The sequence below is a fragment of the Diadema antillarum genome, unplaced genomic scaffold (genome assembly GCF_040938485.1).
Source record: "Diadema antillarum isolate AM-2024a unplaced genomic scaffold, OU_Dant_1.0 scf00000031, whole genome shotgun sequence".
Classification (NCBI taxonomy): domain Eukaryota; kingdom Metazoa; phylum Echinodermata; class Echinoidea; order Diadematoida; family Diadematidae; genus Diadema; species Diadema antillarum.
In genome coordinates, this window is record NW_027270920.1 from 1,498,820 (window position 1) to 1,519,723 (window position 20,904).

Below are 20,904 nucleotides of genomic sequence, written 5' to 3' on the forward strand. Positions count from 1 at the left end.
AGCTGGACGGATGTCCACCGTGTTTCCGAAAACACGTGTAGTCAAATCATCCCACGTACTTTACGTGCAGTAAGGTGCAGTATAAAGATCCTACACTAAGATAGGGTGTTTGGTGTAGTGTACTGCGCACAATAATTATTACAATTATTACAATAATTATGATGATACATGTACGCGTCTTGTACACTGAAAGGAATATACTTCTGGTTGAGATATGGGGATTCAGGTTTCCAACTTTTTTGTGTATGTGAGATAAAGAGAAACTTCTTATGAAATATAAAAGATCATACAATTCTAGGATTTATTCAAAGTTAATTTGATGAAAATAAATTTAATATTCAAATGGAGGCTGAGATATCAAGAACAATGAAGTTAAGGAACTCTGTAAAAGTGGAAATTTTCACGGTGTTGAAATTTTCGCGCATTTCGCGCAACAAGAAACTAGCGCGAAAATAAAAGTACGCGAATATTTCTGCTTGCCATGATAGGTTCCAGCAGTTGACGTCTTGATTCCGCGGAATTAAAATCACGCGAAACTCTTCCTGCCAAGCGCGAAAAATTAGTCGCGCGAAAATATCCACTTTTACAGTAAAAGGTGGGACCCATCACCAATTAGGACCACTTTGTTTTACTTTGTGAATATCTCAGCCATTTTAAAACCAATCTTCATAAAAAAAAAAAAAAAAAAAAAAAAAAAAAAAACTTGAATAACTCGTAAAATTGTATTTCGTAAGTGGTTTCTACTGATCTTGCAAGTTAGTTGAAATCTGAATCCCAATCTCAACCGAAACTATACATCATTACTGATACGACGGATCTCTCAATGTTTATCCCAGAGGGTTAAGAACGACCCCCTCAACCTACCTGGCCAGCAGGGCCTGACCGTATTGCTACCGGTATTTTTTTAATCACGCACCACTGAAAGAATCAAGTATTTTTGTCTTTCTGGAACTTGAGTAAATAACAAAAGTATTGTCTCACCTTTTTGAGTGAAAATGTTCCAAATATTTCACCCGAAGTGTGCACCAGATAGATGGAACTCAATTCTAGAAAGGCAAAAGCTCCTTGTCTAACTTATTGGGGAGGGGTATACATTAGATCTTTATGTTTTGAGTAGAATGACCCTAAATGAGAAAATCAGGTAGATATCAAATTAGTCTTTCAGTTTATTCATTGCACTTACAATCGGTTAATACAAGCATGACAAGTAGGAACATTGTTGTATTATTTTGTGAATCAAGAATTTTCCAAATATCACAAAGAAAATGTACCTTATTAGGCGTTTTCACATCAGCCCGATGTTCCGAAATAGCGCGCTGTTTTGCTGACTATTTTCTGCGAAAAACATCTCGAGCTTGGATTTTTATCGGGCTGATGTGAAAACGCCTATTGTAGAACTTTACTTCAAAATAAACAAAAGGTCTCTACATGTGGGATGGGAATGACCCTTCCCACATACTACCCCTGCTTGGTCATGTTGGTTGCTTTTATATGCTTAGATTATTAGGTATTCAAAATATAGCTTTGATTGAGAAGGGAGGTTCAGATTTTTTTTTTTTTTTGCGAGATAACAAGAAACCACTTATGAAATATTAGAGAGCACACAATTCTAAGTGTAGGGCCTATTGACGAAAATCGGTTTTGAATTGGCTGATATATAAAAAAGTAAAACAGCGGTCCTAAAAGGTAGGCCAAACTTTTATTAAGAACTCTGTTTCTGAATATCTCAGACGATTCAAAACCAATTTTCATTAAATAAAATTTGAATTCCTCTATAAGCTTACAGTTGTATTCTCTTTCTGTAGCTCATACGAGATCTCCCATTATCTCACAAATAAATTGGAAACATAAAAGCCGTATCTCATCCAAAACTATGTCATCCCTTTAATCAGTAAATTAAAGGTAAAATCACACACCAACAACAACAACAAAGAAGGATAAAGTAGACCTATATAAACCCAAATTTGTTATATAGGTACTTCTCTAAGAAACGTAAATAAATTACATACATTTTATTGTATTACTGCTCCATTAAAAGTTGTCTAAGAATATGCACCTATGGAAGTGTCCCCCTCCCCCCCCCCCCCCAAAGACAAAAAGGCAGATGCCCGTCTGTCTAGCACACACTCTTGTCCAGATATTGATGATGTTCTCCTCCTCCCCCCCCCCCCCCCAAAAAAAAAAAAGAAGAATAAGAAGAAGAAGAAAAGAGGCACACCCCTCCCCGGATCTGGCACACTCTTGTCACACCACATAATGTGACGTTCTCTCCGCCTCAATTCCCCCCCCCCCCCCAAAAAAAAAAAAAAAAAAAAAAAAATAGGAGGACACAGCCCCTGCTCCAGCACATTTGTCACGGCACCACATATTGATGACGTCCTTGCCGCCTCAACCCCCCCCCCCCCCCAATACTGGTAAAAAGGCACACCCCCTTGGTCTGTCACACTCTTGTCAAACCACGTTCTTGCCGCCTCCAACCACCCCCCCCCCCCCCCCCCCCCAAAAAAAAGGCACACAACCTGGCCTAAGTCTGCCACACTCTTGTCGAGAGTGGGGGGGGGGGGGGGGGGTGCTGGTAGCCTCGAGCCCATCACCTCTCTCTGTCCCTCGAGATGCTAAGTCGAGAATCGCTTGCGAGAGGCATTCAGACCACCGAACTAAAACATAGACACAGACAGCATGCACCCTTATTACGTACGTACACGATACCTACGCTTAGCAACAGACGCTCCATAGCAACCACGTATAAATACGCGCTCACAGTAAAACCGCGATGGTAGTGTAACTCGCAGAATTCAGGACAGATTTAGGTAAGTTTTCTCATGTTTCATCAAGTAAAAACGTTCTCATTATAAAATGCAATATAAACTGCTCACCTGAGGTACGTTATGTCAGCTTCTTCTCTTTCAACAGTATGTTATTTCTCGTGTGTATTTAGCAGGGTATGCAAATGCGTCGAAATGTGTAGTCCCACGTGTTATTTTCTCTGTTGGGAACCAAATGGTACAATTGTACAAACATTGTGTGAGTGTGGGTTGTGCTCTGCCACCAGCGGCCTGCGGACTAGCCTCGGCTCTGGCTCTGCTGGCTGGCTGGTTGGCTCGCTTTCCAACGAGAATATACCGTAGACTCCTAGACCTACCTTCATAATAATGTAGCTTTAAATGCCAAACTAGCTTCAAACAACACAAACTAGCTAGATCTAGGAGCTAGTTCTACTTTAAAAAAAATGAATACTAACATTTACTTAGAGTTTGTAGATCGTAATCCAAAGACAAAGTAGAGTCTCAATGTATTTGTAACGTAATATTTTACACTTAACTCAACTGTTACACTCCTAGTTGTACTTGTAGTTGTATGTAGGTGGGTCATTTGAACAGGATCTGATTCTGGATCTCGATTCTTGGATGATTTAGATTAGATACTGTCTTAATGCACTTGTCAATGTAATGACTCACCCCACTACCCCCGGACATGGGTGCGTCATTTCCTCGTTTGGTCCGTCAAATTTGTGAGTTGTGACCCAGGTGTTCGTCATTTTACCAGCTTTGTCCGTCAAATTTTTGACCGAGGGGTGCGTCAAAATCCCATCATTGTCGGTCAAAATTTTGACCGAGGGGTGCGTCATGGTACGTCACTTGGCTATGGAAAATAACACCCATTATTTTGAACCGAGGGGTGCGTCATGGTACGTCTCTTGGCTATGGAAAACTGCACGCATTTTTGCACGCTACCACGTACCGCGAGTGAAATTACAGTGAGCGCTTTCCTGCGGCAAGTGAAAATCAAAGTCGGGAAGCGTTTTGGAATAAGAGGGCAACACCAACACACATTGCTATCGAAGAAAGTTCGTTTACATTCCAATACAATGTGCGTCTAAATAATGTTCTGTGGTGACAAAGGCGAATTTTTGACAGTAAAAGAAGCGGCAGCAGAAGAACTGCCTGCCGCATGCCATTTTCTGCTCGCGGGATAGCCCGACCAGCCAGATGCGCGACGCGACGCTAATAGCTGTTAGCTGTGCGAATCTCTACATACGTACAGCGACTACTCGAGCGGGAATGCCGTGGCGTGGTGTGTACCTGCGCTGCAGCAGTATACTAGTATGCATCCACCGCACTAGCGATGGCCGCGCACACACAGCGCATCTGCACACCTGTGATTGTCATGTATGGATTGCATGCACAGAATACATACTACTGTACGGAATATCGTAGCAGCAGCGTGATGTACATGTACGGTGAATGACGGTACGGTGCTTACAGGGCCATGGTAAGGGAAACTTGCCGAAACTTTTACAAATTATGTTTACGAACCGAAAGAAAATGAAATTGCTTGAATAAAACGTATGCAAAAATCGTTTCAGTATTTTAATGCTGAATCTGCTGGGTAGAGTATCGCTCAGCACCGTGATGATATATTTCCCTGTCCTGTTCTCAGAACAGGTTGTTGAAATTAATCGAGTTGAATTGCCAGTCAACTCGCGTCTAACGTTACTTCTTTTCCAATGAATCTGCCTGTTTATGTCAATAACTAATTTTGTTAACGTTTCTTAGTCTTATGGTGTTTAATAGTAATACACATGGATGTAACTAACGTTCTAGGTCGTTAGGTCTAACCACTAGAGTAAAACCATCAGTTTTCGGACACTTAAGTTAAACTAAAGCTTTTCTGCAATATTTGGCAATGTGTGTTCTACTGTAAGGATAGTAGAGAGATCCATATTAAACTTCTATCTCAATTTTGATTATTCATTGACCAATATTTTGCTTTGTCATATTGATCATTCCAGTAATTGAACCCGTAATAAGAAACAACACAAGCAGGATACCATGTCCATAGCACTCTCCCAACCCCGCCATGTATTTGGCCTGAAGGGAGATGTGAGCGGCAACATCAGTTACGTAGACGAGCAGACTGTGGTCTATCCATGCGGCTCCAACATCATCCTCTACAATATAGACCAGAAAACACAGAGGTTCATTCCCGGGTCAGACAAGAGCTCCGGCTTTACAGCAACATGTGTCAGCCCAAACAGACGTTACATCGCCGTGGCCGAGAAGGGTGCAGAAAAGGCCATGATCACAATCTACGACCTCCACTCGTTGAGGAAGCGAAAGGCCCTCAGCTCCACAGACATTCAGTCCAATGAGGTTGTCAGCATGGCCTTCTCTCCAGACTCCAAGTATCTGATTGCCCAGGGCGGAAGGCCCGACTGGACCCTGGTATACTGGACATGGGAGAAATCCAAAGTGATGGCTGTGACAAAGACGACCAATCCTGCAAATAATGATGTTTACCAGGTAGGAAGGAAAGAAATTAATTAATTAATTCAAATACATATGTAGTTGTACAACAGTAACTTTATTATTTGTCACATGTATGTGAGTATATGCTGACTTTTTAACATCTGATATAAGTAATTGCTGATTTAGATGTGCCTTCCTGGAGTATTGAGCTTGGAGACTTGACATAAAATGATAACATGATAACATGATATGCTTGTAGGAAAAAATTCATACAAATTGTTGCTATTTTTGTACATCAAATTCTACAACAAACTAGGGTTTGACAGTTGAAAAGGCATAATTGTGCACTAGCATATCATTATTTGTTGACTCTCAGCATACCCTCGTGTTTTGTTGTTGTTTTTTCACACAACAAACATTCTCACTCTTCACACACCTGTGTTTCCTTCATTACAGGTCTCTTTTAATCCCCAAGACAACACCCAAATTTGTGTGGTGGGGAACGGCATCTTCAAGCTCTACCGTTACAGCGAGGGCAACCTCAAACAGTTTGCCTTCCAGAAGTTGGAACCGCAGAACTATCTGTCCCAGGCCTGGGTCTCTGATGAGAGGGTCATAGTTGGCACCGACCAGGGCAAGCTCCTCCTCTTTGAGGCCGGTGAGCTGCGTAGCGAGATGACTGTCACCGTTTCCTCCGGCAAAAAGGACGGAGAAAAGTGAGTTCAAATATGTTTTGTGATTGTGATGAGTGATTACTGCTTTTGGTTGCTGCAATATATCTATTTGTGTGTAATCTTCAAAGGTCACATACATGTACTAAAAATTTAGCGTTGTTGCTGTCAATATATTACAAACTGTTATTTCGTGAGGGTTTAATTTTTGCAAATTTCGGGAATCACATTTGGACTGCGAATTTAACAGCACGCGAAAATGTCACCATGCGCTAAGGTAACAGTTCGCTTATGAAGGACTCTGTGTCCATTTGCAAAAATAACATCTCACAAAAATGTCTGTGACCTCCTCTTTCACGAAATTATCTGTATGTGAAAATAACAGCATAAACAGTATCAGACAAAAATTAGCACATCGGGGGCCTGTTTCATAATACTTGTCATCAGTGACAAGTTGTCATTGATGTGACAAGCTACTGAAATCCTTGCAGCTGATTGGCTGAGAGCAAATTTGTCATAGAAATGTGGCAGTTGTCACTGATGTCACTGATATCAATTGGTCCTCTTTTTGTAGAAGAGTGTAAGATATGCCTCATAATCATGTAATGATACCTACAACATAGCATATTAATACATTATTCATATCTGGATCGAACTGTATTCCTCTTCATGCATTTCCTTCTCATCTTCGCAGGGCTCCCATGGGTACAATAGCAGAGAATGAGACTCCTTCCGGTGCTCCGCTACAGATTACTGCCATTGTCTCATCATCCAAAGGATTTGCATGCTCGGCGGGTCATGGCGTGGTTGTAGTCTATGAGAAGACGGAAGACAAAGACTCCTACAAAAAGTCAAGAGAGATCAGGGTACATGTCACATCTTTTCACAAAACAAGACTTGTTTTATGCTTTAGACGACTTACAAATGGTAAAGACAACACAAAAAGAGATGGCTTAATTCTCAACTATTAAAATGTAATTGAGAGAGCATAACTGTTTTATTAAAGTGATCACAGTTATTTCCCTGTTCCATGTATTTTTTTTTAGAGCAGTCTTGCCTTTAACATAGAACACAAAACTGCAAGACAAAGTGCATAAAAAGTGATTTAAATTGTCAAATTTCCTTTTTTTGAGTTAGATGTTTGTGTTGCTTCAGGAACAGGGACATTAGAACTGATACTGCCCTCTTCCATAGATTCTATCATGATACCTCAGATGCATTAACCACACTTAACTCAGTTGTATCCGCTTGTGAACAATTACCATGATCTCCAGCATGGGTAGCTGAACATATCTGATAGCGAAGACATTTACTTCAGTGATTAAATTTCTTCTCCACCTGGCCCACGTCGCAGATTGTCCATGATGCTCTCGGTGCAGACGAAAGTCGGGCAGAAAGTCACGTGATCAAGACGCTCACTATCAGTCCATCAGAGGAGACGCTGGTGGCCAGCACGCTGACAAACCAGCTGTACTCCATCACCTTATCATCAGCAGAAATCGGCAAGGTTAGCACAAAAAGGCTTAAAACGCCCTACTATACTTGTAATGATGGAATTTTCACATGCACATTCACTGCATAATTTCAGTTTGCTCAGTGAAATATTTCAAATTCATGTATAAAGATTGGGTTGCTCAGAATAGATTTAAATGTTATTCTTGAAAGCAAACATGAGTGGTGCTTTGGTCACAAAAAACCTTTGCTGATGATTGAAAGAAAGGTTGAACACAAATAGAGCATTACACATTGTGCACAAGTAGACAGTAATAAAGGAGAAAATGGCATGCATTCAATCTTTGTTGCAATATCAAGTTTATAGTACGGTATGTCAAACTTGAAGAATTATCATTTTTCAGCATCCAACATTGTCATATGATATGAACCTAGGAGATACCACTTTTTGATGAATTACACCTTTTTTTCTTTTTGAGAGAGAGAAAAAGGTATACACACCACTTGAACTGTATTTGTGTCTTCATACATAGTGTAAGCCTTTTGATATCATTCACTGATATTACAGGGTGACCAGGCTACGTTTGAAGTCCTGTCCCAGCCATTCCACTTTGACATGATCACTGGCCTGGACATCTGCATTAGGAAGCCCCTCATTGCCACCTGCTCCATCGACAGATCAGTACGCGTCTGGAACTACGAGACATGGTGAGTACTACCCCTTGTAACACGAGCAGAACTTCAAGTGTAATTTTACTTTCCTATACTCATTCATGAATGTTTAAGTACAGCTGAATACAAAATTTGTTTCCGCCATTTGAAGAAAAGAGTGAAAAAGCATGACTACTAATTTTAGTGTATTGGTAAAACAAAGTGAGAATCTTTGAATTTCATGTAGTCCTTGCAGAGTGCCATCAGGACTGTGCTGACAGAACTAGAGCTTAAAGAGCTCCATAATGAAATTACTGCATAACCTTACACCTCTGTCAATTGAGGAGAAACCTCCAACCCCCCCCCCCCCCCCCCCCCCCCCCCAAAAAAAAAAAAAAACTAGCAACAACAACAAACAAACAAAGTGTAGGGGAAAGCAATGTTTTACTGTCTGCATGTATACAATAGGGGTGTCGTTACATACAGCTGTCCTGTTACTTGTATTTGTGCAGCTCTCTGGAACTTTACAAGGAATTCCAGGAGGAGGCGTACAGCATCGCCCTCCACCCGTCTGGTCTCTACATCCTGGTGGGCTTCAGCGACAAGCTACGTCTCATGAACCTCCTCATCGACGACATCAAGAAGTTCAAGGAGTTCCCCATCAGGGGCTGCAGAGAGGTCAGTCCTGAATTGATATTAACCCTATGCATGCTTTGAGTGCCCATTGGCATAGGAAACCCTATAGTGTTGTACACACTTTCCAAAGTCACTCCTGGCACGAAAGGGGTGAAATAGTCAAATGTATTAACCTGTTTATTGCTTACAATGTGTGTGCTCTGTAGTTATAGAGGAAAAAAATTGAGATAATATTCAAGAATAATTATTACTTGCTGGGGAAATCAAGGGCAATCAAAGTCTGTACCAAATTGATTGTGTTAAGCAATTTGAATACTTTGTAAATGTTGGAACATAGTTGAAAGAGTTTGCAATGAATGGTTCAGGGTGAATACGTGGAACTGTTGGAAGGAGGAATCGTGTTGGAATTACCATGTGTGGTAGGGCACCATAGAATGCGATGTTGATTGTAAGTATCAGTAATAATTGGAGACAATCTTCTGTAAAGGTATACGTAGACAATAATATGTCTGAAAATGGCATATGAATCCACACTGGAAAACAAATGAAGATATCTAGTTTGTATTGACTGAGGAGTTAATAGTATGTTGACTGTTTGTTTTTTTACTAATTTTGTATCACTAGTTTACTATGCTGCCATATACACATATGCAATGTAGACAAGTAACCGTGCAGGATTGTGAAATAACTGAATTTTATCTTTTTTGTCCTTATCTCCTAACGCATGCAGTGCTCCTTCAGCAATGGCGGTCACCTTTTTGCAGCTGTCCATGGTAATGTCATCCAGATCTACTCCTCCACCACATTTGAGAATGTTGCCAACCTGAAAGGTCACAACGGCAAGGTGAGTTCAGTATATACAAAAAGTAAAATGCCATATATGTCTCTCGATGTCATCATCTTCATCATCATTTCTGGTTTTGATCCAGGTTTGTCCCCGATTACTGGGGTGGCTGGATTTACCTCACTCTAGCAGCAACCACTCTCACACTTTCTCGCCATCTTGTCTGATCCAGGGCTCACTTTCTCAAGCCAACCTTCTAAATTCTGCAATTCTCAATTGCCAATTTTTTTCTCAGTCGCATTGTGTTCACATGATCATCTAGCAAAATATATTGTCAAATGCTCATTATCCACTTATCTTGTGTACGTTCAGGCAACAAACTGTGCTCATTTTTTCACCTTGTTTACAGTTGCAACATTAAGATTGTTTGAGGAGCATACTGACACAATATGGACATGTTCAACTGTATTTACAGTAATTCTCATGTATGCAAACCCAATTTAGTGTCAGTGAAGAAGAATCTCCCAGTATCCTTTGTAGGTGGTCGACTTCAGACAAGAATGTGACAAATTTGCCGGAAAACGTTCTCAGCCGTTGTCACTTTACGTCAATAGGTGCGATCAGTTGTCTGGAGCTCCGATGACAGCAAGATCATCTCCTGCGGCATGGACGGCGCTGTCTACGAGTGGAACGCATTCTCCGGCAAGCGAGAAGGGGAGAGCGTCCTGAAGTCCTGCAGTTACACCTCGGTGACCACCACGCCGGATGGCAAGGTCACTTTCGCTGTTGGATCTGACCGGACACTCAAAGAGATCTCAGACTCACAGGTAAATGATTAAGAACAAGAAAAGAAATCAAGGATGTGGCTGAATTTCTGTTCATGTCTGAGGAAAAACATCATCTAAATGCCTTATTTGCATCCAAGTGAGACTCCTTTTGTTTGAATTTCTCCCTTAGTACCAAATTATCTTGATGAAGGGATCAAGTTTGTTGCGGTTGTTGATTCTGCTGCACAATGTGTCATCACAGCTTCAGAACTCTTGTTTAACTTGATCTGTGCCTGAATATTATCCAGTATGTTTGCTTTAGTTTATCACATGTTTCTCATTCCTTCAAACTTACAGATCCTGCGTGAAGTGGACTCCAATGAGACCACACTATCCCAGGTTGTGATGTCCCACAGCGGCCGCATGCTGTTTGCTGGTACGGGCAACGGCACGCTGCGCTCCATGAAGTTCCCTCTCACTGTCCCGGGAGAATGGCAGGAGCACATGGGGCACGGTGGCTCCATCACAAAGGTATGAAAGATGACAATGTATCTTGCAAGATATTCCTGCGATAGATTCTGATTTGTGCTGAGATGTATGTCGAGAGCAGAGCCAATTGCCTTGTAACTTGATCTGCTTTCTTTGTGCTTAATCTCATTATATGTTGTATTAGAACTGTCATTGAGTATCAGCAGTGAAGTCCCAGGTTTGTCCAGAGCAATTGTAGATAATATCATTGCAAAAAGAAAGCAGTGGCAGTGCCCTACAAATGCAAGTTTGTTGCTGTCTTAGTTGTTTTGTTTTTGTCAAGAGTTAGGAGTGTGTATTGACTCGGTGGTGATAGTCTTTCAGCATATGTCATAGCTCTAGAAAGTAATATTGACCAGCACTTGAATAAGTGCTTCCCACTTTAAAAAAAGCCAGGAAGTGTACAGTTCTGCTGATTATGATAAACTTGTAAGCTCTTCTTTCCTCTCCAGATGCGCATCACCTATGATGACCAATATCTCATCACCATCTCCGACGATGCGGTTCTGATGATCTGGAAGATCAGTGACAAGGAAGGGCGTGGCCTCAAGAGAACGGATAAGGAAGTTGGCTATGCTGAGGAGATCCTCATCACAAAGTCGGACCTTGAGGACAAGGTGGGTCTTGGGTCCATATCAACATCCACAGCAGGGAATAATTTTCCTGGCAGCGCATCACAATTTGCTGTACATTTTATGACTGCTAGGCAATTTTTCTTGTGTGTAGCAGGGTTGTTGTTTTTTTTTTCATAGGACTGTACAGAACTTTGTTTAAAATATTTTCCCATTGATCAAAACTGCTAATCAAATTTGAGAAGTAGAGTTATTCCCTCCACAGTAGATTTCACCGTCGAAGCACTCAAGCACATGAGAATAGACAAGTGTGTTACAAAATAATGCAGATGCTTCATGCCTATCCCCCTGAACTTTAAACACACCAACAATCACATACAATCAAAATAGAATTGTAAGGATTCTGTAATCTACATTGTGTGATCTCCAGAGGATATGAACATACTAGATAGTGATGCATTTTCCTGTGTGCTAATTGCTCAAATTATCACTGTGAATTAGTGCAATTACCCATTCTTATCTGTGGAGGGGCTTGTAAATCCCTAACATAGCAACTACTGCCTCTCTTCGTGTATATTTTTGAGCCTCAGTATAAAATTGAATATACTCATGCATATGTGAAACAGCTGGCATTCTTGTTGAAAAAAAAAAAAGTAACGTATCTGAACACTAAACAATGAGAACATCTTACAGAAGGAAACATTAAAGACACTTGTTGCATTGCAGTCTGTGATGAATTTAACAGAATTCACTATGAATATCAGCACACATGATGGCACAATATTTGTCAGGTATGAAAAGTGAGGCGGAAGTTTACAACTTGCACCACCAGGTTAGGTGGGAAAAGAAAGTCAAATTTTTCTGTTGTTATAGTGTATATATTTTTCATGCTAACTGTTCTCTTAGAGTAAAGATGTGTTTAGCAATGTTACCATCGTTTTGATAGTAACAATTATATCTGTATAACAGACATAATGGTACAGTGACAGTAGACCATTTTCCTCACGGACAATTTTTCACCTAATTGATAAACAATCTTTGCACTGTCCCTCATTGTTGTCTCTTCTTCACCTCCAACGTTTGCAACGGACAGAACCAAGAGATGGGGGAGCTGAAGCAGCGGGTGGAGGAGCTGAAGATGGAGAACGAGTACCAGCTGCGGCTGAAGGACATGAACTACAACGAGAAGATCAAGGAGCTGACGGAGAAGTTCATCCAGGAGATGGAGTCGCTGAAGACCAAGAACCAGGTCCTGAAGACGGAGAAGGACAAGGAGGAGGCCAAGCATGACGAGGAGCTGGCAGAGACCATGGAGAAACACAGCAAGGAGATCCAGGACCTTGGTGAGGGAGCCCTAACTTTCTCCTTGCTAGTCCCTTATTAGTATTCTAGGACATGTCAAACCTATGCTCTCTTTTCCCATGGTCTTGTAGTGTTTTGAGGCTGAGCATCAAATAAACTTTCTCCTCTGCAGTATCGCAGCATTCTAGGACAAATATATCTTACACTGTCTTTTCAATGGTCACATAGTGTTCAAGGCTGAGCATGGGATAAATTTTCTCTTCCTGTCTCCTAGCCTTCTAAGTTCTTTGATCGGTTGCACTCTCTTTTCTGTATTAGTTTATTTGTGTCATATTAGTGAAGGATGAGCATAGAATAAACTTTCTCCTTCACAGTCACATTGTATTTTAGGACAGTGTTTCTCAACCGGTGGGCTGCAATGCTCCCAAAGGTTGGCCATGATGTCAGCCGAAAATGATATTAAAAAAATTCAGATTGGATATGTGAATGGGCCTGGGACTATATTGCATGAGTCAAAATGGGCCTCCGATTAAAAAAAGGTTGAGAAGCGTGGTTCTAAGATAAGCATGCATAATTGTTTTCTTAATAGTAGTAAGAATAATTCAGACTTCTTCAGCGCTTCCATTTCATCATGTCATGGAGTTCTGTGGCGTGGTAGGTAAGGCCCTTGACAGTTTATCAAGAGATTGTGATATTGAGTCCTGCGTGGTGCTTGCATCCTTGGGCAAAATGTTTAAACCCACAATCTCTATCTTTCCCTAGATGTGAGAAGTGGTCTATGGCAATTTGCGAGGTGAAAATAATGGCTAGTTTCTCAGAGAGATGGGTGTTTAATGATAACGAGTACACCCGAGGTAAATGAAACATCATTATGGCACATCATAATGTTGATATACATGTTTGTAAGAATTTAAAAAGGTCAAAGCAGACTGGTAATCTTTTCCCCCTCCTCTTCTTTCTACTTCAACCCAACAGAGTCTGCCAACAACCAGAAGCTGATGATTGAGTATGAGAAGTACCAGGAGCTTCAGTCCAAGAGCCAAAAGATGCAGGAGGACTATGAGAGGCAGCTGGCTGAGATGGAGGAGTCTAAGGAGCAAGCCCTTGAGGAACTCACTGAGTACTATGAGACCAAGCTACAGGAGAAGACCACGCTCCTTGATCAGGTATGCTTTTTTCCCTATTATCGTTTGCTGCTTTAGTCACCCTTCCCCCCCCCCCCCCCCATGAATATAACATGCAGTATGTCCATTTGTACAACTTATGTTACATCAGACATGCAGGCATTTCTTTGAGTTATGCTGCCCCTTTTTTTAAGGTTTTTTTTGTTTTTTTAAAATAGTTGGTTGATGTTTTCCTTTTTGTTTTTGGCCTTCTTTTAAGTTGCAAACTGGTGAAAATGTGTGGCTGAATTCAAGTTTGTTTGTTTGTTTGTTTGTTTGTTTGTTTGTTTGTGTTTTTTTTTGTGTGTGTGTTTTTTGGGGGTAGGTTGTAAGTGGATAAAAAAGATAATTTGATACTTTAAGCATTTTTCTTGATGCCTGCTAGGATGAATTGAAATTATGTTTGATTCCTTTTGGCAAACAATTGTGCTGAAATATTCAGTGTGTCTGCTACTCATACTTTTAAATTAATGAGTTTAAGAATGTAAGTATTTCTTGAGTCAAATGTATATTGTTCAATCTTTCTCTTTGATAATAATCTGCGCTCTGAATGTTCTGCTATGCTTTTGTATGATTTTCCAGTTCATAAATGCTTTCATACCATAGAAAGCAAACACAGAGTATTGCAAATTTTGTCGTTAAAACAAAAAGTAAAAGGATGCAATGATGTTTGCCTGAGACCCAATGACAGTGTCATTAGGTGTTTGTTTGCATGTATATAATACAACCATGATAGCTCCTTGATTATCCGTTTTTGTCTTGTTCCATTTATCCCCTTTGCAGGCCACTGAGGAATCACGGCAGCAGCAGCGGGAGTACGAGGAGACCAAGAAGCAGATCGAGGAGGATGCCGACCGCGAGATCCTGGACATCAAGAACAAGTACGAGAGGCGGCTGAGGGACGAGAAGGAGGCCAACATGAGGCTGAAGGGAGAGACTGGTATCATGAGAAAGAAGGTACACATTCAATTCAATTCAGTTCAATTCAATTCAGTTCAATTCAATTCAATTCAATTCATTTTATTGATAATTATATAAACAGAAATATATATACGGTGTAAAATGTGTTGGGGAGTTCACAAAGAAAGCCAAAGGCTTGTGACAAATGTGATCCCCTTTGTAGAGTTGAGTACGCAAAAATATAAAAATACAGATTCGGAGTTAAATTCAGAGTTACATTACAGGCGGGAAATAAGTTAGAGAGGGAGTAGTTATCTGCCCATCAATCAGCAAAAACAATTCACACAAGGAATAGCCTTAACAACTTCTTTTTGACCTGTAAAAGGGCAAACTGTTTGAGTGTAGTGGATTATCTACTTGAAGGGCTGTAACGAGCTGTAATAAAGCTGTGCATGCATCCTACATTAGTGTACACAATTGGTGCTCAACTTTAAATCCTTTCTTTACTAAAAAAAAATAGCAAAATACTGAAGTCAAGCTCCATATTTGTGTGCTCAGCTTGGACTCCTTTCACTACTTTATAGAAGAGACACAATGTGGTTCATAATTTCAAATGCATTTATAATGATGTACATAATATGTGCCCAAGTTCATTTCCTTGCTGTATTGAAAAGAGACAAAATATCTTGGCATGGTTCCTTTTGACATGAAAAGTATATAGCAAGAATGTTTTGTTAGTGCTCCATTAAAGTCATAGTTTGTTAGAGTCATAGTTATAAAATGCAGCCCAGTCAACTGCCACGCCCTCTTCATCCAGCCCCATATCTCTCTTGCGCTCTCTTTTCCGCCATAACAGTTTACCAGTCAGCAGAAAGAGATTGAAGACCACAAGGATGAGATCAAGAAGCTGCAGAATGAGCAGGCCAAGCTCAACAACGTCATCAAGTCGCTGGAGAAGGACATCTACGGCCTCAAGAAGGAGATCCAGGAGCGAGATGAGACCATCCAGGACAAGGTTAGTCGCAAGTCCATCTTCAGGGGGTTTGAGATGAACCTTCCAATTCAGCTGAAGCTAGAACCATTTTCTCTGTGTACAATAGATTTTTTTTTCTCCAGTTGTAGCTGTGCTTGTATGATTTATAGACATTGTAGGACCTATGATTCATCTTCCATCTTTTCTTTGATCCTTTCACTTTCAAAGTGAATGTTTTAACAGTGAACAAAAATAAGTAGGAAGGATAGTCAGACAGTAGGGATTTTATGTCATACTCACAAAGATAAAGGTTATCTTAATCAAATCCGTGGTATGAATACATTTCATGGACTAAGATAAACTCCCTTTACAGGAGAAGCGTATCTACGACTTGAAGAAGAAGAACCAGGAGCTGGAGAAGTTCAAGTTTGTGCTCGACTACAAGATCAAGGAGCTGAAGAAGCAGATCGAGCCGCGGGAGAACGACATCAAGGACATGAAGGAGCAGATCCAGGAGATGGAGAGCGAGCTGGAGCGCTTCCACAAACAGAACACCCAGCTGGAGCTCAACATCACCGAGCTGCGGCAGAAGCTCAAGGCCACGGAGAAGGAGATGCTCATGGAGCGGCAGAAGGTGAGATGAGGAGAGGTGTTGGATGGGGTGGGACGCTGGATGATGAGTGCCATGGTGATCCCACTCCTTCCTGTTACTCTTAGAACTCCAATTACTTTTCTCTTATCGTCAAGTATCTGTTTCCAGTTTTGGTGATCTTTTGTGATATTAGATTTGGTAGATAGTCTTTCACCCGTTCCCCGTCCATTACTTTTGTTGTTTCTTGTACATTGCATTCAAGTCATTATTGTCTTTTCTTTGGACTGTTTTCTGTTATTTTATCTGTTCACTTCATACACACAGATATCTATCTACAGTCGACCTCACATAAGTCAAATAATCACCAAAGACGAAGGTCTTTTCAAGGCCTCTTCTCATTATATTCTGTTGATTTAATCTCTCATAAGTCAAATTTTCTCTTAGTTGAAACTATTTCTTCAGTCCAAATAGATTCAACTCAGGCAAGGTTGACTGTACAAGTTTCTGTCTATCTATCTATCTATCTATCTATCTATCTATCTATCTATCTATCTATCTATCTATCTATCTATCTGTCTATCTATCTATTTATATGTATACATGTGTGTGTTTATTTATAAACATTTGAGTTAGATCCAAACAGAACTATGTAATGTTTGGTACTTCTCTTTAGGATTCCTATATGTCTATTCTATGTCTAATTCGCTTTTGCCCTGGATGTTCATTTTAACGTCTAGTCCTTGGCAACATATTGATATAATGATTTTGTTATTTCTATTGTCATGTAATAATAATGATGATGATAATACAGGGTACTTATAATGCGCCAATTCCACATAAGTAATGTGCTCAAGGTGCAGTAGGAAAAGTTAATTATGAAATATAAAAATCATTACACACACATATTACTTCAATAAACTGATGATGATCTGTCTCTTTTTTCTTAGGTCATCCTGTCATGTACATCTTGATTTTAGTTTTGTCACATGTAGTGTTTGTGATATATATATATTTTTTAATTCCTCATCTCGCTGTGATATCCCTTTTGTGCTCTGTTTTGCTATGTGCAGCATACTAGTAGAATATAGATGAATCTTGACTTCAGAGCACTGTAACTTCTGGCGGCCATAACTGGGAGGCTTCCAAACAGGAACAAAAGCACTTTCAATGGGTTATGCAATGAGCCAAGTGCATTGCTATATCAGTGCATGGATTATCTTTTGTTAGGCATAGGTGAAGCCCCCACCCCCCCCCCCCCCAGTCAGAAATTACCATGAAAAACAGTACCCAGTACAAGTTGGTCTATAAGCCTACTGTAGAGAAATGTTGAATAAAGAGTATCAGAGTGATAGATCAAATTTCAGTGGATAATTTCGGCAAAAAATAAAAAATAAAAATAAAACTGTCTGATTACAATAACAGTCTTTGCTTCCCCCCGCTTCTCCCCTACCAGGTGAGAGACATGGAAGCCATCAGCAGGCGCTTCAAGACGGACCTTCACAACTGTGTTGGCTTCGTCCAGGAGCCCAAAAAACTCAAGGAGAGCATCAAGCAGCTCTACCAGAAACACGTCCAGGACGACACAGTGAGTGGTCCTGAATACAGTATGTTGTCATGGCAACCATCCTCATCTCTTATCTGAGCTCCTCCTTGGATGATCTTATCTTCTGACTAGCACTCTTGTCTTGTGCCATGTCTGGCCAATTTGAGGAATCCATTACCAAGGGAGGAGTCCCACAAAATTTTTGCAACTATCACCACACATACTGGTACCTTCATTGCAGTGGTTGGAAGATGAAATGCTGCGAGAAGAAATTTTCATGTTTTATGACATACTTTTCCCTTTACTGCAGGAATAAAGTGGCAAGGCACACATTTTCTCAAGATGTTGAAAGTAGTTCCTGGAAGATGTTTTGTAGTATGTGCAAAGCTGCACACTGACACTGGTCTGATGGTCCCTGACCAAAAAAATCACTGTCAGATGAGTAACTTTTTCAGGAATTTACCAAAAAAAAATAGAAAAACTGGGTACCTGCTGGTCCAACAGACAGGTCGCACCAGTAGAAGAAATGGGTTAGCGTGCAGCCCTGGTATGTGGTGTGCATATTCTCCTCTTTAAAGTCTAAAAATTTATATCACTGTGACAAGCCCACACAATCTTAATGCCAGGATACGCTTATGCAAAGATGAGTCCCTTACTTGGCATCAGACCCTGTTTTATAAATAAGAATTTAAAGCTAGGCATCCCAAAACACTCACATTTGTCTCTCTTCTTTTTTCGTTCTTGTGGCACACAGATTGAGTCTGCCAGCGTGGATGCCGACATCCAGCGGGAGTACAGCCGTCAGAGAAAGCACTTGGAGCAGAGCGTGGCCTCGCTGCGCAAGAAGCTGGCCAAGGACACCGAGATTCACAGAGCGGATAACGTCCGGATCATGCAGGTAAGAGATAGTCCCCTCTTCCTTCCAACATCAGCCAGCGAGGTCTTTACTCTCAGCATTAAGAGTATTAACAGGAAGATTTTGGTTCTCTCGGGTGGACGAAAACCAGGGATTTGCTCTAACATTTTTGCATCTTGCTATTGACCACTCTAAGATTATTGCACTGAAGTCACACACCCATTTGCAACATGCAAAGTTTTACTTGCCTCTTAATTCTAAGCTGATCAGCCATATTAGGAATTAGGGGGTTCCATGCTCAGACCTGCATATATTTAGTAGAAGATTCAAAAATATGATAAAATGACCTCTCCTAACCTTCACTGCTTCAGCATATCTGCCAATCACATGAGGAATTGATGAGAATGGCTGTGATGGAGGTATTATATGGTAGTTTTCCAAATAGATGACACAAGATGCAGTGTTTAATTAATCACCACAAAGCCTCCTGGCCATACCCTGAACCCCACCCCCACCCTCACCCCATCCCCTTTGTCTCGTAATCCTGTGTGTGAGGCTGATTACGCCTCCTTGCTGTTGATCATCTAAACGATTGTCTTAAAAACTTCTTTCCATGAAGAAATAGACACAGACATTTTATATTATGTTTAATGATGAGCACATTAGGGGTTTCGTAATTAGGTGTCTGAAAGTATAATATGCTTGTGTGGGTGAGTTCAGATGCTTGCTTTGTGTGTGAAAGTTTGTCAGGCTGTTATTGCAGCTGCCATTGATATTCTCCCCCCCCCCCCCCCCCCCCCTTAAAAATTGAAGGTATAGGAAAGACACTATGTGATGTGGAGACATTGTTTTCACTAAAATCCTTATTGCTAGAAAAAGTCACTTTGTTTGGTTATATAGTAAGGACAAGGTCTGTGAAGGTTGCTGTGCTATATCGGAAATTGTATCAGTGACATGGTGGGGTATCCTCAAATGTACTGGGAACTCTTATTTCTACAAGTGTGTTTGTATGTATCTCCCCTTCTTTCCCCCCCCCCCCCCCAAAAAAAAAAAAAAAAAAAAAAAAAAAAAAAAATCCCAGTTTTAAGTATTAGTTCTTCCTTGTTTTCCTACTAAGTGAAATGAAGTATGTAGCCCCTTTTTTTCTTCTTCTTTATTTTTTGTATGAAAACAACCATAACTTGTGACAGCCATTGTAATTATATGAAGGAAAAAGTGTACAATAATAGACTGAAAGTCACATATTGTTGGGAGCAAGATGATCCAGGCATGTGTGTGCCAGTCTTTGGGGATTCTTGTCAACTTGGCACAGTTGCCTACAAGGGTCCGAAAAGAGGGTGTCGTGGATTACTTGTTGAAACAATAGACGGCGTATCAAATCTAGGCCGTCCTACAGTGGGGCCTAATACTGTGGTGAAGTGTTGTGTGAAGCTGCAGACAATGCAAGCTTTATTGGCCTTGATCTGGGGAGTGATGTCTTTCTTAGGGTGGCGATGTAATTCCTCGCATCTGTTGCGGTGAATCAAGTATGTAGGACAAGATCTTTGAGGTTTGATGTGGACGAGGGCACTAGCTGCAATCCGCACTTTTGTGCCAGTTAATATCAGCTGTTAGACTCTCACAAGGGATCATCACTGATCAATAAACACTATTTAAGATACAGCCCTTAGTAGCCATTATCTATTGATGGATATTCTGAATAATTTGGACCTCAGTTTCCTTTGCTCCATCCAAGCCAGAGAGTGGTGTAATATTCTGTCTTATTTGACACTGTTTGTCTGACAATGGTTACAAACATGAAATTGTCATTGCATTGAGTGCTGCATTGACTCACAGATACATGTTTGCCATCAATTTGGAATTTATGATCAGGGCTTTTTTCTCGTCACTAAAATTGTTCATGGTGTATGTATTGTTCCCCCCCCCCCCCCCCAACAGGAGAATGTTTCACTCATCAAGGAGATCAATGACCTGAGGCGTGAGCTGAAGATCGCAAGGACCCAGGTCCACGACTTAGAGGCGGCCCTGGGCATCAACAAGAAGTCCAAGACGCCCTCTGGCCCTGTGGACCTGACCTCACTGCCCAACGGCTCTCTGACCTCTGGGCTGGCCAGCCGCGAGGGCCGGCACGAGGAGAACATTCGCATCATCGAGATGCAGCGAGAGGAAATCCGCAAGCTGCGGTCGGCGCTCATCGAGGCCGAGCAGTTCGCCTCACAGAGGCCGCCCTCGGGGGCCAAGCTGCCGCCAGTTCTCGCGCTGTAG

General features: G+C 41.0%; 1 protein-coding gene across 1 annotated transcript; it reads left to right on the forward strand.

Moving 5' to 3' along the window:
- Positions 1-2,752: 2,752 nt before the first annotated feature.
- On the forward strand, positions 2,753-20,904 carry LOC139741735 (cilia- and flagella-associated protein 57-like). Its single transcript, XM_071652322.1, has 19 exons — positions 2,753-2,810; positions 4,793-5,303; positions 5,706-5,965; positions 6,615-6,786; positions 7,275-7,427; positions 7,941-8,080; positions 8,536-8,701; positions 9,390-9,503; positions 10,058-10,270; positions 10,568-10,741; positions 11,191-11,355; positions 12,404-12,653; positions 13,588-13,778; positions 14,559-14,732; positions 15,532-15,690; positions 16,022-16,282; positions 17,694-17,825; positions 18,538-18,681; positions 20,578-20,904. The coding sequence occupies exons 2-19, from the start codon at positions 4,833-4,835 to the stop codon at positions 20,902-20,904; spliced, it is 3,666 nt and encodes a 1,221-aa protein (XP_071508423.1). The 5' UTR covers positions 2,753-2,810; positions 4,793-4,832.